Source organism: Hydra vulgaris, chromosome 09, assembly GCF_038396675.1.
Source record: "Hydra vulgaris chromosome 09, alternate assembly HydraT2T_AEP".
Lineage (NCBI taxonomy): Eukaryota > Metazoa > Cnidaria > Hydrozoa > Anthoathecata > Hydridae > Hydra > Hydra vulgaris.
This window is the reverse complement of record NC_088928.1, coordinates 5,393,934-5,410,000: the sequence shown is the minus strand read 5'-3', so window position 1 is coordinate 5,410,000 and position 16,067 is coordinate 5,393,934. Positions and strand designations below refer to the sequence as shown.

The window sequence follows — 16,067 nt, the reverse complement described above, 5'->3', positions numbered from 1 at the left end:
ATTTTCTTCAAAATTTAATAAAAAAACAAATTGTATTTACTAAATGTAATTGGTTACATAAATATCACCTTACTTTAATTAGATAGTCGTGTAAATAGATGTTAGGTAGTACTGATAAATGACCAGACAATCCAAGAGCATATAAAAATCCTGCATGGTCAGCTGCAGTTTCAGCTGATTTAAGTTTGTTAAAAAGTATCCAAGTAGAGTCTACCTAGAAAATTTAAATAAAATTTTAGTAAAAATAAGGAAATAAATTTCTCTCTCCACAATTTATTTCTTTAAACAAGAAATATATTTCTTGCTTTACAAAATAAATTTCTGAACAATTGACAATTTACAATCTGTGAAGCTTAAAATAAGAAGCATATTTCTTTTTTAAGAAATTTCTTAAATTATAGACAATGGATTCACAATGTTATCTCATGTCAATCAAACAAAACCTGTTTTAGTTATGAGTTTTATGTAAGTAAATTTTTGTTCTATAAAATTGAAATAAAAATTATAGAAATCTGAACATTATATGCATATTAGAGATGTGGCGAGTGCCTAACTCAGTTCCTGGTTTTGAGCAATACTGGATCCAAGCTGAGCACCCAGCACATCTATATATTCTGAGTACACGGAAGAACAGGCAAAATAACCCAAGACATATACCTGGCACGACAAGTAACTAACCTTATAGAAAGTTTAGTGAATCATAGAAAGAAGAATCATAGGTTTTACAATCTTAGGAAAGTTTTAGATCTAATATTTGAGAAGATTAATTTGTCTATAACAATAACCCTTTTTGATCTTCATAATTAAAAATAGTCAATTGATACATGTCATGTTTTAACCTTTCAACTGACTGATAAGAGACAAGGATGTACACATACATTTCCAAATGCTTATGAGCAAAATGTATATTCACTAATTAAATAATATTAGCTGGGCAAATTTAAATACATTGTCTAAAGGTTGTGCTTAGGTAGAATTTTCATTAATTAAAATAGTAATAATAATAAACTAAAATAAAATAGTAATGATAATAAACTTTTATATTTTTCTAAATCCTCTCAATAATAAAGTAACAAACCGCAGTAGCATTTTGATTCTAATATTAAATAATTACTAATGCCAATAATAATAATTAAAAAAAAGTTACTTGAAATTAATTCACTTACACTATTAGACAAGTTGCATATAAATGATTTTTTTTAATGATGTTTTAATGAATTCATTTATTTAGTATATAAATCTAATAACCATTATTAAATGATGATGATGATGATGGTAAAGCAAATGAGAGACGCATAATCAATACAAGTATAAAATACATGACTATTTATACAAAAAGCAAACAACCTGTGATACACCAGGAGCAATTTTTAAACCAGCAGCAACACCATTATGGAAAGAAGGCCATAACAACAACGCATTATCATTGAAATTATTTGCTACAGTTTTGTTGCTAAAATAAAAATAATTATTTACATTATTATCACTATTACTACATCTAGGGTTTCTGATGTAAGTGATATAGGTGAGACTTCTGATAAGATATGGGTGTTTGGGGAAAAAAGTTTACCTGACTTTTTAAATGTGAATTTATAATGTAAAATAATTTCATATTTTCATTTTTAATTTTAAGAAAAACTAATTTTAGTTTTTTAGCCAAAACTTTTTTACTGTTGTTTAAAATCACAGCAAAATTATTATACATTATTATTTGTTATTTTCTTCTTTTTCCGATGAAATCAGAAAAAACGAAATAAAAGATTGCTGCCCCTTGCCAAAACCTCAATTTGATGTTTGATTTTACCAAAACCTCAATTGATGATGTAAAAGATTTTTTATTCAAAAAATTCAGTATTAATTTAATTTATAGAACACATTTAGGGGGTACCAGCAGACACTTCCAAAAAAAAGTTGTTTTTAGAATCAGCCTAATATATAAATATATATGAGTAACTCCACGAGAAAAAGAAAAAAAAAAAAAGCAAAAAAATTATGAAAACTTATTATTACTAAACTCCATAACTATTTAAAAATTTTGAGCAAAAAAGTTATTAAAATTTTTTATCATAACATAGCACAATTATAAAGTTGTAAGGGTTGTATAAACATGCTTTGATGTTTATTTACAGCCCTGTTGTAAAAGTGTTAAAAATTGTATAATAAAACCGTAAATTACATGATTTATAATAATCATTAATACTTTTTTTCTTGCATCATTGATTGCGTCATTTTATTTGTTGTTTTTTCATATTGGTTTTTTGTTACAACCATCAGAACAACAAAACATAAAAATGCTTGTAAAACTTCAAGTAAAAACTATGAAACTCGGGATATAATAATATCAATGTGCTTAATACACACACCAAATGATTTTTTTTGCAATCATACCATTAGCTGAGATAAGTCTAACAAAGTTGTTTTGATCAGAAGTAGTAAAAAGTTAATGTTACAACCGCCATAGAGTTAATTTTTGAAAAAAGACTTTAATTTAATGACTTTAATGCTGTAACTTTTGCATACTAATTTACATAATAGTATTTCACATTTCTGGAAAGTTTCATGTTGTATTTTGAAAAAGATAAGTAATATCTTTAAAACAGTACTTCTAAAAAACAATACCACTAAACGATGTCAAAAATTGGTTAGCCAAAAAATGCTCATACATGATTTGTTCTTAATTAAAACATTTTAAAAATTGTTTATTAATATAAACTAAATAAGTTTTAAAAATAAAAGTTTTGAGTTATAGTTTTTATTATAAATTAATAATACTTATTCTTACATTAGATAAGTATATAAACTTCTATATAATTATAATTTATAATTTTATATTATTATTTATTTTAATTGATTATAATTATAATCTCTCTCTCTCTCTTGCTCAATCAATCTCTCTCTCTCTATCTCTCTTTATTTATATATATATATATATATATATATATATATATATATATATATATATATATATATATATATATATATATATATATATATATATATATATATATATATAAAGAGAGAGAGAGAGAATTATAATCAATTAAATTAAATAATTATATAAAATTATAATTATATAAAAGTTTATATACTTATTTCATGTAAGAATAAGTATTATTAATTTATAATAAAAACTATAACTCAAAACTTTTTTTAAACTTATTTTATTTATATTAATAAACAATTTTAAAAATATTTTAATTAAGAAGAAATCTTGCATGTGCATTTTTTGGCTAACCAATTATTGACATTGTTTGGAAGTATTATTTTCGAGATAAATTACTTATCTTTTTCAAAATATTTGTATTAAATATATTACATAATTATTACAAATATTATAAAAATACATTAAAAAATTTAAAATTTATTTTATATTTCTTTATATATATATATATATATATATATATATATATATATATATATATATATATATATATATATATATATATATATATATATATATATATATATATATATATATATATATATTAGGGATATGACTTTTTTGCAACCTACTAGGCCTGTATCGTAATTCAATGAACTTTTATGTAAAAAGAACGAATAGATGTTTCATTTTGACATATTTTGAAAAAAGGTCACCCCAAAACCAAAAAATCGAATTTTCAATAGGTACACTTTTGTACAGTAAATGAATATTAAAGGCTGAAGATGTTGTAAGAGTCATACTCCTGTTGTTATTTTATTTATTTATGCAACATGTACTGTGATATAACAAAAAACATTATGTGATATATAATTATACAAGTATTACAAAATTAACAGTATCAAAGCGTCTAGTACAACAATATACATAACTGTCTGTGTCTATAGGCCTACTGTGTTTAGTACATGGGTCACATGATGCTCACGTCTCATAAAGAGTCTAGCGCTTATTACTTAGAATGAATCGAAGTTGCAGTTTGTCTTTCTTTCTGCAGGAAGCATACAGGTCTTGCATCACCTTGATTGCACGTTCAGCTATCTGATTACTTCGTGGTATGTCGATGACGGATGGCTCTTTCTTCCAGTGATTTTTGAATGACTGCAATGCCTTTTTGTAAGGCTTCAATACATCAGATAAATTCTTGAAGTCATTGTCATTGTACTTTTGACTACTAAACCAATGTTCTGCCCACTCATATGAAATGAACCTGCAAACCTTCTCCAAATTCTTTCTCGCTTCAGGCATAAGAATGAACGCCAGAATGGCGAGAATGGCTCTTGAGTTCCATCTGGCATTGCTCATATTAGGAATGTTCTGAAAGTGAATCAGAGGGAAGTTTCTTTGTTCTTCATAGAACCTAAACACTCTTGTTAAATGGTACAAAAACTTCATATCGTCTCTCCACCCTGATTTATCAAGAATTTCTACAGTTCCATTCACAAACTTATCCTTCAGTTCATCATACTTATTCAACAGTTCAGACACAAATGGGTATTCAATGTTTGGAGATTTGGTATCACCCCCAAGTTCTTCGTCCATCACCAGACGGAGAATCCTGTCTAGTACGTGATGCTGACAACCGATAAATTGTGGTATTGTGACACCCTTTAATTTAAACATACGTTGCAACTTCACAACAACTCCATTTCTCTTCCCAGTATTGACGTTTGTTGTATCAGTAATGATCATCTTAATTGAATTCCACAAATTGTATTCATCAATAAGTTTGGCAATTTTTTCAGCAACAGTTTCAGCTTTGCCATCTTTTAAACGCAGTGCATCAAGTTTCACGTCAGTTCTTTCATTCTGAAGTACAACTACCTGATATTCCTTATCATCTATTCGTTTGCCGTCAAAGTGTAAGGACCACTGTTCCATTTTAAGTTGTTGTATCATTTCTTTTTTTAATTTACCTGCCTCTTTGAATATGGACTTGTAAATTGCTGATTGACTTGGAGTTGGAATATCAATACCTTGTTGTGATAATACATTGCATATTTTTGCAGCTTTCTTTGTGGAAACTCCACTTGATGTAACCATACTTACAGCAAATTTACTTTTGTAGTGCTTTCTAGTTTTTTTCTGAGTGTCCTCATCATCGTCTTTATCACCGTCGTCGTCTTCATCATCTTCACTCTTACTTTTGCAGTTTTCAGATTCAGTACCACTGTCTGTGGTAGACAGGACTTGTGATGTGGAAGGTATTGCTGTTCCAGACTGGACTTTCCTTCTCTTGGAAGGGTGAATGGTTTCTTTACTTGCCACTTGTCCTGTTGAGTACCCCACCTGTCCTTTACTTTCTTTTTGTAGGTGGTATAGACGTTTATCTTCCGAGGATAACCACTGGCCATTCACTTTCGTGATGTCAAATAATGCATTGAGAACATCATATTTTCCACGCTTGACACATTCATCATAGACCTTCAGCACCTTCATAAGCTTTGCTCTTATCACTTAATCAGACACACGTGGAAAATTCAGTTTATTGTCCCACAATTTTGTAATTTCCTTAGAAATTTGGTCTATTTGTTCTTTTCTTCCTTTAACATATGCTCCGAGAAACTGGTATCTTCCTACGATCTGCAATTGAAGTGGTATTCTGGATTTTTCATCGAGTGAATGTTCTTCTACAGCCACGCTTCCTCTTCTTCTGTGTGACTCTTGAAATCTCACCAAATTTTTAGTCCAAGTCTTCTTGTTCTTTGTTACTGTGGTATGACTTTTCTTGTGAGACATCATATAATATTGTTACGACTTTACGGATAGCTGAGCGTAAATATCCGTTTAATAAAGTCGTTTAATTAATAAAATACTTTAACTGTATAGTAATCCAATTATAGTTCGATAATCCAGTCAATGTTGATAACAGTTCGATAATCCAGTCCGTATCCTAACCATAATGCTACAGCTACTTATACTTCGTACACTTACAGCGTCTTTAGTTCGCTACAGTAGTTCCTTATTAGCTCAGTTACACGCAGAGTACTTCATAGAACTATTCACATTATCAACACTGAGCTCTGACAGCAGCTCGCTTATATAATTATTTAGAGCTTCCAGAATGTTCTACTAAGTTCTATAATCTTCTACAGTCTGTTACAGTCGTCTATATCACCGTGGTAACTCAATGACGTCATCACATAACAATTCCAAGTATTTGCCGGCACACGGCCGTTTCGTTGCCATGGTAACGTGTGGCGTTATATTTATAAATTCATAACAAAATAATGAAATAAATAGAATTAAGCTGAGAATTAAGCTTAAGATTAAAACATCGGTCAAAAATGAATGTATAAAAATGGTAAATCAAATTTTTATTTTGGGGGTGACCTTTTTTTGTTGCAGAAAGCTATTTGGGCCTTTTTTCATGATTTTAGGTAAAAGTTCATCGATTTATGATACAGGAAACATTTTATTTGAAAAAAAATTAAAAAGTCATATCCCTAATATATATATATATATATATATATATATATATATATATATATATATATATATATATATATATATATATATATATATATATATATATATATATATATATATATATATGTATATATATATATATATATATATATATATATATATATATAAATTTTTATTTATTTGCTCTACTACTTTATTTATTACTATAGATTTAAATTAAGTGTTAACCATATTTGAAAGTTCTCTTTGCACAATTAATTAAGCTCAAAATAAATAAGCTTAAAAACATTTAAAACCTAATAAGACCTAATAATAAACCTAATAAGACCTAATAATAAAGCTAATAAGACCTAAGAAAATACATCCAATTTTATTTAAAGACTCTTAGCTATAACTTGTCTTATATAAAGTCAAGTACATCATACTTTCAAATTTTTTAAATTTCAGTTTGGCAAGGTATTTTTATGCCTCAAATGAATTTGAGTTTTTAAGATGACTAATCAGATTAGCACAAATAAAACAGAAAAAATATTACAGTTGTCTCAAGTGCTAATGAGGAAAACAATATGTAAATTGCTATTTGTTTTAAACAAGTCAATTTGTTATTAGAAACATATCTATCTCTAATTATTCCTTAGTGTTTAATTTTGTTAAAAAAAAAAGTTTTGAAAATTATTTTTTGAGTTAAGTTTGTGTAAAGCTTTTCTATTAGTAATCCTTGCTCTCGCAAACTTTGAAACCACAATCAGAAACAGCTGCTTTTACAAGCTCTTCAAATGCCCAAAATTTACAAGATTTTGTGTGAAGAGGAAAGTGCAAAGCTTCAAAATAACCCAATATCTTCAACATCATTTGTAGAGATTTAGCATGTAAACACTGGTTTTTGCAACTTTACATCAATGTCTTCAAACTGCATTTTTTTTTCATATATTATAATTGTTAATATAGAAAATTTTGTTATTTTTTATCTGATATTGATATAAGAGTAAAAATCAAGGATTGAGAGCAAGGAAAATAAGCTTCATTTTGAATGTATTGTGACAATGCTTTTAACCTCATTATCTTGTCTTTCTAACAGTCACAATAGGGTTACTATGTAACCCAAATCATCTTAAATGCTTTAGAAAGATATATGTCCATCTTCCTTGAGGACAAACATTGTACCAGCTTATAACAAAGAGCTGCACCTGTTGACATTGTTTCAAGAACTTTTTCTGGGGTACCTCAAGGTTAAAGGTCAGGGGTCCCTGTATTTTTTCTTATCTACATTAACGATGATCCTGACAATTTTACATCTAAAGTGTTACTGGGGACTCAACTTTATACTTTGGTATTGACAAAAAACTTCACTTTTTGATTGCTTAGAACAGGCAGACAACCTTGAATCTGGTCTCTCTTCTATAACAGCTTGGGGCACGCAGTGGCTTTTGAATTTTAACTCTAACAAAACTCAGTTATTTACACCAAACAACAGTTTTGATCTCAATATTGTTCACATTTCTATTTAATGAATGAATGGCAACCCTCTAACTGAGACATCTACTTCAAATCTTCTTGGATTGTCATTCACTACTTACCTCTCATGAAAACCATATATACAATCTATTGAAAAGTTACTATCTGCTAAGATTGCTTCTCTTTATTGTTTTTGCCATTTTTGGTACTCCTAATTCCATTCTCTAGCTCTTTGAATCTCTTATTCATCTCTGTATGGAATACTGTTGTCATATTTGAACTGGTTCTTCTAATGATGCTCTTTCTCTTTTAGACAAAATCCAAAAAGGCATTGTAAATGTAATTTAACATGCTCTATCTGCCAAGCTTGAGCCACTCTCCCATTGTTGTAAGGTTGTACTCTTAAAGTTAATCTCTTTCTTTTTTCTACAAATAATATCATTGAAAAACTGACAATAAATAATATCGTGGTCTTTGCTTAAACTAGCTATCATCTCAAGCTTCATCAAGATTCATTCTCCCTTAACTCATCGTTCATTCTCCCTTAACTCGTCATTCATTCATTCTCCCTTAACTCATCATTCATTCATTCTCCCTTAACTCATCATTCATTCACTCTCCCTTAACTCATCATTCAAGTTGCTTCTTTTTACTGAATCTGTTCCTCTGTGCTCTAAAAACTTTTATTTGTCTAGTTTTTCCCCGCATTTGATCCCTTAAGAACTCTCTCCGATCTTCATGTTTTCCTGATTCATACAATTTTCAACTTTTCAAGTCTTCTGCCAACTGTTTCCTTGTTCTTTAATTATATTTTTTGTTTTCTAGTAACTCCTAATTTAATAGTGGTTACTTTCAGTCTTGTTGGGAATGAATTAGATTTAAAAAAAAGAAAAGGTTATACTATAAGTTTGAATGTCTCTACCCTACTTATTTCATTAACTTTCAGAGACTTTCCAACAAAGCTAAAAAAAACATTCATTAAACTAGTTAGGACTTCCAGTTCAGCCCTAATGGTAATTTATTATTGAGCAAATACAATTTATTACATAAAAACACATCATAATTTCATCCCGACTGATTGTTCCAGATTTGAAAACAAATCTTCATGAAACTGAACCTGTTAAAGAGTTTTAGATGCAAATAGAAATTTACAAACCATTAAATACATATTTATTTCATTACAAAAAATGGAAGTATATTTATTTGTTTACAGCTGGTTTTTAAAATTCTATTTGAAGCAATCGCTCGATGAGTTTCTTAATTTTTTTAATTGTAAATATTCTGATTTTATCAATTCATTAAGTAAGTTTATTATAACATAATTTTATGTTATAATATATGCTAATAGATAAATATGTTGTTACCATAATAATTTTTGTTATGATAAAACACTGTTACCATTAATAAAGCTTTTCTATAATACTCTTTTTAATTCTATAACAAAACAATGCTAACATAATAGCGCTACAACCTTTTGAATCTTTTTACTCATAAAAAATTATTAAAATAGATTACTGTATATACAACTTATGTCATTTAGTGCACTTTGAATGAAAAGTTGTTGTAAACTATTTTTCAATCATTTAAAACATCAGAGTCACCGTGTTAGTTAAAGTAGATATGGAAAATTTTTTTGTTATAAAGCAATACTAAGTATTTTATAATTACTTTAAAACTAACTATGACAGCAAAGCCATCTGTGACAACAAAGACAACTAACGTTTATTCCTGTCTCAAGAATAAAAAAATGCCTAAGAGTTCATGTCGAAGAAATATTGAGGATGAGGGTTAAGTTTAGGAACTTGTAATGGAACACTGTATCAAAAAGACCCAGTTCACAGCAATTAAAAATTTGATAAACTCTTGTAATTTTGGGCAGTTTATGCATAAATTTAGTTTTAATACAACAGCGTTTAAAGTAATCCCCAAGTGCTTACATAAGTTGTGTTTATTTCAAAAACAATCCTTAAAAAATAAGTTTCATGTTAATTAAACTTTCCAGAACGAATTATTTATCGAGATATTAGCAAAAAATATATATTTGACACCATTTTGATTTCTCAAAGCAAAATTCCGGCTCTTTGATTTTTTTTTTAAATACTTATCTGATTAATGCTTTTAATCAGATCAGTATTTAAAAAAAAAATCAAAGAGCCGGAACTTAGTTTAACAAAAAACTTCTTTCAAAAAACTCGTTATGTTTGGGTTTTCCCTTTTGCAATTAACATTTATGTAGAAAAACGCTCATAACCTTTTTTAAAACATTTAACAACCAAATAAAAATAACACGATAGGTAAAGGCTTTAAAAGTCTAAATAATATTTATTTTATTTTAAAACAAAAATAATAGTTGCGCTATAAATATAAGATAAATATAAAAAAATTAAAAATTATACTGATATTTGTGAAAATTTTTTTTTTTTTTTCAAACAAAGTATTATAATGGAAATAAAAAAAGAAACAAAATTAGAAAAGCGGTATTCTTCGTTTATTTACAAATTTTATTTCGTCAAAACTATCTAGTTAAACTTTTGAAAAAAAAAAAGCGCGAAACGTTTTTAAAAAAAAAAAAAAAAAAAAGAATGGGAAAACCCAATCTAATTGTTTAGCTGCGTAAATCGTTTAAAACCTCTGCGGAAGGTACATTTATTTAGGGTGGAAGCAAACTTGAGTCAAGTTCGACTTGAACTTTACATTTGACCCAATAGCGGCAGAGTATGGGTTTTCCCCTCAAAAAATACTCTGCCGCTATTGGTTACAAAGTAAAGTTCAAGTCGAACTTGACTCAAGTTCGCTTCTTGCATTCCCTTAGTTGCTGTTACGACTGTTAAACAATTTGACTGTCGACTAAATCGACTTATTTTTTTATTTTTTTTTAAATATATATATTTCGTCGTTTAAATATTGCTACAATAGCAAAATATATAAACAAATATTTACAAGGCCGGGGTAAAAAGAAGACAATTGTAGTCTTATTACTAAGCCCCGTAGTTTACATCGTATTTTTAGATTACAAGCTATTTTACATTACAAGTTATTTCATACTATAAATCTTTTATAAAACCGTCAAAAATTAATTGAAATATTTTTTTTTTTATTTAATTAACAAAAGCCAAAAAACAAAAAGATATGACACAACTTAATAAGACTAATATATTTTCTAAAGTCGACTAAAATTAACTAATACATTTTTAAAGTCGATTTAGTCAAAGTATGGAACAATTTATTTTTTTGAAATAAATAGTAATAAAAATAATAAAATAATTTTTATTTGCTTTCTATTTTTAAATATATCATTTATATTATAATGGAGCAAAACAATATAAGAGAAGGGCTGCTCTGACAATGGGAAAATCAATTCTCAAACCCCAATGATTTAGATACTTGTTATATATCAAAAAGTTAATACAATCATATTTACAATGTGATTGTATTACAATGTGATTGTATTTACAAAGTGATTGTATTTACAATGTGATTGATTAGATGATATTTAGATTTTAAAGCATCAAAATTTAGATTTGCCTCAGGGCCCCGAGCCAGCTTCGAGCGGCCCTTTATAAAAGTATTTATGAAAATCATAAGCATTGAGTAAACAAAAGAAAAAGAAACATTAATAAAATACATAATCGAAAGTTTAATTAGGTATAAATAATACTAACATGCTTTGAATTAGATAAAACTTTAAGAGAATAGACAAAAAAAAACTAGGTAATACTTATAATAGTACATACTATTGTTATTTAATGAACAAACAAAAATAAAGATAGAAAAGTTAAATTGAATGAAAAGATATAAGAATTTTAAGATGTTTACTCGACTAAATCGACTTTTATTCAATTAGTAGGAAGTCCATAGTCAATTAAATCGACTATTTGACGGTTTAAAGTCGACCAATTTCGACTAGTCGACTCTAAGTTGATTTAGTCAAAGAAGATAACAACACTACATTTATTATTCAAACCAGGATATTTACATAATTTTACAACGTAAAAAACTGTGTAGAATTATGGAGTTAATTATATATTTTATAAACTAGATGTCTGACTTCGATCCGAAAAGTGAAGCCGCTTTTGCCCTTTTTACAAATGGCTGATTAAATTTGTAAACAAATATTTTTAACTTTTCTTTGCTTAAATGAAGTAAATATATTTTAAATTTAAGCACTATTTATGGAAAAGTGTTAAGAGGAAATTAGAATACTTGTAAAATAATAATTTATGATTCCTTAATTTATTTTCGATTAAAAAGGAATTAATATTTTGAATAGAAAAGTAAACGTCATACTATTTTGAATAGAAAAGTAAACGTCATACTATTTTGAATCCTTTTTATGAACTAGAAGACTTTCTAATAAACATAAGCTCATAAAAAAACTTTATAAGTATTTTATATTTTTAAAAACATGTTTTTGAATTATCTTCAATTTATTGGGAACTTTTGAATTGCATTTTTAATTTTTATTCCACACATCGGCTTCAGCTTTTGCCCTTTTTACAAATGGCGGACTATTGTTATAAACAAAAAAAAGTAGATTCATTTTTTGTCCAATAAAATCCTGCAAATTAGACACCTAGTTTATATAATATATCATTGACTCCATAAATCTTCATAGTTTTTGTATAGAGGATATTAACTTCTTAACCGGAATTTGTTTTGCCGTTTTTCTTAACGGCAAAACAAATGTTTTTCGTTAATATCTAAATAAATTGTTTTGGTAATTTTAAAAAACTCAAAACTTATTTTCTCATGTTTATTTATAAAATAAAAATAACTTGTCTCGGCACTTGGGAATCCGTTTAACACTTGCTATTTAAAAAATTTTGCGCGAGATTAGCTGGTTTAATATGCACTCAAAACTTGCTGAATCCATAAAAACTAGCAAAATTTAAGAAATAGTAAAAAAAAAAAAATATTAAGAACTGTCACTTTAAAATATTTTAAAAGTATGACCGAAGAAACAAAATATATAAGTTTTAAGTTTTTAGATTATTTACATTAAGACTTTGAGAAATTATTGTGAACTGGCGGAGCTTGTAGTAACTTTTCTTTAAGAAGATCAGACTGTCATGTACAAAATTCACTAAACCAGAACTATTTATACACCACGTTCCAATTCCAGTTTCTTCTTTCCAATATCAGGTTCTTATTCTGAGTGATTAAATGACCAAAAATTAATATAATGGTTGACTACATTTCTTTCTTCTAAACATTACGGTTTGAACTAGCGAGTTCTCCGATTCTGCAGCTATTGTAGCTAGTAAAACTGCAAAAGCTGCAGAGTAGGAGAAATTGCTTCAGTTTTTTATATTTTTTAATTTATTAGTAATATAACTTGAGAGCTACTTTACAAAAGTAACATCAAAATTATTTTTAAAATAACAGTTTACAAAAACATTTAAAAAACATATAATAAAACATAAGATCATATGTAAGAAACTAAGAAAACAACTCTCAACAAATTTTATTTTTCCACTGATACTTTTCTTGAGTAGAAAAATAGCTCTTTTGATTTTTCCATGTCAGAAATATATTTAATAAATTTTTAGCTTTTTAAACCTTTTTTAGGGGATCTAAATTTCATTAACTTTGACTAATACTTTTAGGATCAGCAAAACTATTGCTAGAATACTGAAACTTAACTTTTCAAATGCTTTTAATGACATAGATGTTGACAGTATCGATTCAATACATAATTTGTTCAAATGATGATTACTGAAGATTTTTGTAAGGCAGGTTTTAGTAGAGCATAGAACTGACCTTTCTACAACAGGTGACACCAATGTCTTAATTTAGGTTTTGCTTTTTTATTATTTTAAGCTAAAAATAAAAATTAGAAAGCTTAAAACATATTCTTGTATAAATAACAAACATTTAAAAACTTGTTTATGCATTAAATTGCTTATCAATTTATCAATTGTTTATTAATTTTATCTACAATTAGCATTTTTTATTTAAAAAAAGATCTTATGGAAAACCAAAAGAAAAATTAAAGTACTTTGTTTTAGAATAACCAGAAAGTTCAAGAGTTGGTATAACTACAGCTTCAGATATAATTGGACTAGAGGTACCCATTGTGAACATGCCTCTATAAATAAAATATTTACAAAGAAATTATTAAACTATGAATAAATTTACAAAAATCATAAAATAACTAGAATATGACATAGAACCTTGCAACTGGTAATGACATAGTTCTATTACACAGCAAACCCAAATAAGATTCTTCTTCTTTAGCAAAAGCATGATCACTACACAATATTAAAATTTTTTAATCACATTCAAAAAAAAAAAAAAAACTAAAAGTTTTAATGCAAATCTTTAAATTTTTCACATACTTGACATCAAGTTTTTGTGTCAGTTTTAGTGTGACTGGTTTGGATGAATCAAGTAAATGCTTAACTTCATCTATACGCAAATCTTGGTTAAAGCGAACTTTAAGCACCTGAAGAAAAAAATTGACTTTGATAATTTTATACTTTGAAACTAAAATAAAAATCAAAAAACTAAAACAAATTTTAGAAACCTCATTATCAAAGGACATCCCATCACTATCTTGAACCTAGATTTCAGGTTAAAATCGTTATTTATAGATATTATAAAAAGTTTTAACAAAACAAATTATTACTATTTACTAATTAAAAATTTATACATATTTATCTTTTTATATATATAAATATATAAATGATATACTATATACATACATACATAGATACATATATATATATATATATATATATATATATATATATATATATATATAATATATATATATATATATATATATATATATATATATATATATATATATATATATATATATATATATATATATATATACAATATGCATATAAATAAAATTTTTATATATACAGCCCTCGAAATTAGGGTCAGCATTCAGCAATGCCGACCTAGAAGAGTTTGAGGTCGTCAAAAAATAACTAACTTTGTTTCCATGTTTTATGGTAAAATCTTAGTATCAAATTTTTTTGCCAACCTGATGGTAATTTCTAACATATTAAGGTCAGCAAATTATTGCCGACCTCATATTTCCTAATTTCGAGGGTTGTATATATAAATATATAAATGATATATATATAATATATATAAATATATAATATATATAAATATATAAATGATATATATATATATATATATATATATCTATATATCTATCTATATATATCTATACATCTATCTATATCTATATATATCTATATCTATATCTATACATCTATCTATATATATCTATATCTATATATATATATATATATACATATACATATATATATATATATATATATATATATATATATATATATATATATATATATATATATATATATATATATATATATATATATATATATATATTTATATATGCACACACACACAAATAAATAATAAACTATTTCATTATGGAAATTTATATTTATTATATTTATTTATATTATTTTATTGCTTATAAATAAAAAAAAATTAGTAAAATCTTAAAGTATTTATTATCTATAAAATGATTGATTCAAAACATTTAAAAAACACATATAACCTAACAAATGTTTTCATGATTTTTAAATTCAAATTTTTTTTTCTTTAATATGTTAACCTCTAACATCCACCCACCTTAAGCCCCAGGAAACTTTTACAGTTAAGTAAACATCATTCATGTTTTCATAAAATTCTCTTATACCACTCTATTAATCCTAATACTTAAACACAACTACTACCAAGAGAGCTTCCATCAGGTCATGGCAGCTTAGCATTATGTACCTCTTCCTCATGAAAGCAAGAGCTGAGCCAATGTCTTCTTTATAGAAGGCCTTGTCACCTTGTCACTTGTTATTAACTGAAGGCCATTTTTAGACAAGCTGTATAAAGTTGTAAAATATTGGTTTCAAAAAAATTAAATTAAATAATTCATGATGCCTTTAAAATGACGTGTACCAAACTGTTGCTCAAAATATGTCTTCAGATGGTAAAATATAAGTCTTCAGATTGAAAATATCTTAACTAAGGTGTCTTGTGAAGTATCTGAAAAAAACAAGTGGTTTATGAGTATGCATCACTCAAACTGGAATTGAACAACACAAAGCATTGCTTGTAATTTGTTTTGTCAGATGATCCTGAGTTTACTTTATATCATGGTAAATTGAGGTCAATTAATTCTCCATCAGTGTTTCAAAATATCTCTAAAAGTTGTCTATCTTCTCCACCACAACAAATGAGAAAAACTTTATATTAATTA

The 16,067-nt window shown here is 26.6% G+C and overlaps 1 protein-coding gene across 2 annotated transcripts in view; it reads right to left on the bottom strand.

Moving 5' to 3' along the window:
- Nucleotides 1-16,067, bottom strand: part of LOC101240980 (anaphase-promoting complex subunit 1) — a 141,471-nt gene that overhangs the window by 46,328 nt on the left and 79,076 nt on the right. For both annotated transcript variants that reach the window (XM_065804581.1, XM_065804582.1), the window contains exons 27-32: nucleotides 14,349-14,384; nucleotides 14,161-14,267; nucleotides 13,996-14,073; nucleotides 13,821-13,910; nucleotides 1,348-1,453; nucleotides 74-214 (exon numbers count right to left, since the gene is read on the bottom strand). In XM_065804581.1, the coding sequence (XP_065660653.1) occupies nucleotides 74-214; nucleotides 1,348-1,453; nucleotides 13,821-13,910; nucleotides 13,996-14,073; nucleotides 14,161-14,267; nucleotides 14,349-14,384 (558 nt within the window). The remainder of the gene's footprint in view (nucleotides 1-73; nucleotides 215-1,347; nucleotides 1,454-13,820; nucleotides 13,911-13,995; nucleotides 14,074-14,160; nucleotides 14,268-14,348; nucleotides 14,385-16,067) is intronic.